The 3,975-nt window shown below is 35.9% G+C and overlaps 1 protein-coding gene across 1 annotated transcript in view; it reads right to left on the bottom strand.

The window, feature by feature from the left end:
• The window catches only part of LOC127948447 (mitochondrial uncoupling protein 2-like), a 6,030-nt gene extending 2,671 nt beyond the window's left edge, over window positions 1-3,359 (bottom strand). Inside the window, exons 1-4 of the mRNA XM_052544884.1 lie at window positions 3,191-3,359; window positions 2,290-2,423; window positions 1,215-1,422; window positions 854-1,051 (exon numbers count right to left, since the gene is read on the bottom strand). Coding sequence (XP_052400844.1) covers window positions 854-1,051; window positions 1,215-1,422; window positions 2,290-2,415 — 532 coding nt within the window. The 5' untranslated portion in view covers window positions 2,416-2,423; window positions 3,191-3,359. The remainder of the gene's footprint in view (window positions 1-853; window positions 1,052-1,214; window positions 1,423-2,289; window positions 2,424-3,190) is intronic.
• Between the last annotated feature and the right edge of the window lie 616 nt (window positions 3,360-3,975).

Below are 3,975 nucleotides of genomic sequence, written 5' to 3'. Positions count from 1 at the left end.
TGTCAGTAATCACTTACCCCCATGTCGTTCCAAACCTGTAAAAGTTTTGTTCATCTTCAGAACACAATTTAAGATATTTTGGATGAAAACCGTGAGGCTTGTGACTGTCCCATAGACTGCCAAGTAAGTTACACACAGTCAAGGTCCAGAAAAGTATGAAAGACATCATCAAAATAGTCCAATTGCCATCAGTGGTTCAACCGTAACTCTATGAAGTGACGAGAATACTGTTTGTAAGCAAAGAAAACAAAAATATCAGCTGTTTCTGTGTATTTATGCTTTGATTTGAAAGAACAAATCAATTGTGGTGCGGCTGACACAGAAGAGTGTACTCAGTTTGAGTGATGTGGAGAGACGTCGGTAATTTTGTTGTTATTTTTTATATATATATATATATAAGTTTGGGTGCTTTTCATACATTTCTGGACCTTGTCAATGTATTTTCCTGGCAGTCTATGGGACAGTCACAAGCCTCCCGGTTTTCATCTAAGATATATTAAATTGTGTTCTGAAGACAAACAAAGCTTTTAAGGGTTTGGAACGTCATGGGGGTAAGTGATTAATGACAAAATGTTCATTTTGGGGTGGAGTATCCCTTTAATAATAACCCAATACACTGTAAAAAAAAAAATCTATATTGGCATCAATGGTTCCATGAAGAACCTTTAACATCCATGGAATCTTTCCATTCCACAAAAGATTCTTTAAAATGTTCTTCACAGTTTCTTTTCAGACCTGTTGACTGATAGGTTCTTTGGGGAGCCCAGACTGGTTCTTCAAGGAATTGCTGGGGAAAAAAACCCATTTGGAAGCTTTTTAAAAAAAAGTGCCATAGAAACAAACAGAAACACACCTTTCCACAATCCCCGGAGCCCCTCGAGCTGGAAGATCTGCCTGTAGGCCTTCATGGTGCCGCTGTAGCGTCTGCCCACCCCCTGCAGGTTCATCTGGGCTTGGAAACGAACCTTCACCACATCTGTGGGCTGAGCCACGGACACGGCCAGCGCTCCGGTGGTGCAGCCCGCCAGGATCCTGATGCCCACGTTGGGGTCTGCAAGGTGAAAACGACCAATCTATAAACAAGAGACCCCTACACTTTCATCCAAGAATCAGCTTTGTCTCAGACGTTTCTCCTTCATCCCAGGAGTCTCGTTCTTGTCTGGGAGAAACAGCTTGTTTTTGTATCTAATGAAAAGTGGTGATTTTGAGCTCACTGTCTTTGCCGCGCGTGTAGAAGCTCTTGACGTTGTCATAGAGGCCGATTCGTATGGAAGCGAAGGCCATCTGTCTCTGAAGACCGGCGACCAGGCCGTTGTAGAGCGAGCGCGGGCCCTCCGTTCTCACCATGGTGCTGATGGTCCCAAACACCCCTCTGTACCGGATGCCTTTAGCTGCACCCGTCACCGCTTTCTCTCCCTGGATCTGGAAGAGAACACGGAGAACACAGAGAGATTCTGATTGTGCTACTGTAGAACAAATATGTAATACTTATCAAATAAATAAAAAAATTATAATACTACTTAAAAAAAATTGTATAATAATAATCTTGTTTTTGCCAGGTTATAGATTTACAAATATCTATCAAAATTCCTAACAATTACCCATTTAAAAAATATTTTAAAATAATAATAATAATCTATTATAATCTATGATATTTAACATACCATATTTAAATATATTTTTGGAGTCAAAAATATAATAATGTATTTTAATATGATATTCAAAACAACCAAATAATATTTAGAAACAGAATCATATATTGTAATAATTTTAAGTAGATTTTTAATACTGAGAATATATTTTTTTCTTCATCAGAAATAATAAAAAAGAAGGTTTACATTTTCACAAAAACTTGTGTTTTTTTAATGACATTATAATCATAAATATATTATTTGTGCAAACATTATATAATAATGTGTATTTTAAATTATATGATCTTAATTATAAGATATATAGTTTTTATATGCAACATTACATATCATTTAATACACTCATTGTCAGATCTTATGTAAAATTGTATTCTTCAAAAATCTTAAAAAATAGCATACTGAATACGTAACAAAACTACTCAAATAATTTATATATATATTTATATTTCACAATATATAATATTTCATTTTATATATATAAATAGAATTTAAAACAATTATATGCATAATAGAAAACACATTTTTTGTCTTCTTCATTAATGTTAAAAAAACATTGACAATACATTTACAATAATCAAGCCGTAAACCGTGCAAACATAACATATTTGGAGTGGTGGGTTGTTCAGTAATCAGTCTGTACCTGTAGCCGCACTTTTGCGGTGTCCAGAGGGAAGGTGACTAAATCAGCGATGCATGCGGCGGTTCCTGCGCTGAGAACCTTCACACCCAGAGGAGGAGGAACATCTGACGGCTTCAGACCCACCATACTGACAGCTGAAAACACACACACACACTCACTGCATTACAGCGCTTGATATAATAAAATGCATGACATCACTGCAGGTCAAAAGTTTAGACACACCAACTCATTCTTTATTATGACCAATAGTCATGAAAATTTTTATAAAAAATACAAATGAAAGGACAGAGAGACCAAAACACTTGTAACAAATGAAAACTCATATACTTGAGCTCTTCTGGACCCTCATCAGCCAAATGCAATGAGGCACAGGGGATGCTTTGAGATGATTGAAAGCATTTGAATTTAGCTGCACACTTGTTGTGTAAAAGTGCATACAGCAGGCTCTATTTTTCTTCCATTAAAAATAATTGCATAAGGAAGGCACAGTTTATAATAGTCTATAACACAAATGTCAAGCATGTTAGCAGAAGCCTTTTGATCAAAAGTGTTTAAAAAAAATCAAAGCTTTTGACAATGACTGTGTAAATATTTATGCAAATGTTCTCAAAGTAAGGATCAAAATATTTCAGCTTATTTTTGTATACTATTTGTGTCTACAGGAAAAAATTAATTCTGCACAATATAAAAAAGGTGCATGATTTTAAATTATAATTGCATGATAATATTTATTCAGAAAATGTCAAACATTCTTTTAAAAAGAATATGTTTATACAATATTTAATTAAAAACAAAAAATCCTCTCTCTCTCTATATATAGTATATATATATATATATATATATATATATATTTTTTTTTTTTTTTTCTGATACTATTGTTAATTGTGGATGCCTCACTGACCTGTGATTGGGTTCCTCTGTCTGATGGAGTGACAGGATGACGACTGGAGCTCTGGAGGGACGAGGACTTCTGTCCTTCTCTATATATCATGATCCAAGAGGGCTTTTCCTCCTGTGCTCAGGGAGGTGTTTCTCTGGGAAAGATTACTGGAGGACACAAAGTCCACCCTCCAGCACAAACATCCCACATCCAGATAAACAAGTGTTAGGTAACAAGTGAACACAAAGCTGAAGCGTCTGAAGATGCTGCTGTCAGTAACCGGCACATTAACATGCACAGCAGCAATAAATGACTCATGCATGCTTAACAATCACCCCCCGATGAGTTTGCATAGAAAAAAATTCACTTTTAAGCAATATATTCAAGCACCAATATATGTGGTAATACTTTAGGGAAGACAGATTTACGATTAACTAAAGTTTTCCCTCAATAAACAAATGTGCTAGTAACATGCATGCTTATAAGCATAGTTAATAGTGAGAAGTGGTCTCTAAACTGAATATATCGGTTCATTGCAAACTGTATAATACAGCTACTGAAACTGCAGATGCATTGAAAGAGCTGGACAAAGCTGTCAACCAATAGCAGAGCCAGGACAGTCCTGCAGGATCTGAGAGATGATTGGCCTCGAGGCAGGGAGGAAAACAGTCAAATATGAGCCGAATCACAGAGCTCTGAGAATCCAGGAGAGTTTCTGTTTAACAGCTACAAGCTAAACATTAAACTCGTCTCTTTAAAAGTCAAGGACCTTATGGGATCCTCAGATATGTTTATAAATTAAACCA

Source organism: Carassius gibelio, chromosome B1 (genome assembly GCF_023724105.1).
Source record: "Carassius gibelio isolate Cgi1373 ecotype wild population from Czech Republic chromosome B1, carGib1.2-hapl.c, whole genome shotgun sequence".
Taxonomy (NCBI): domain Eukaryota; kingdom Metazoa; phylum Chordata; class Actinopteri; order Cypriniformes; family Cyprinidae; genus Carassius; species Carassius gibelio.
This window is presented reverse-complemented; position numbering and strand designations above follow the sequence as displayed.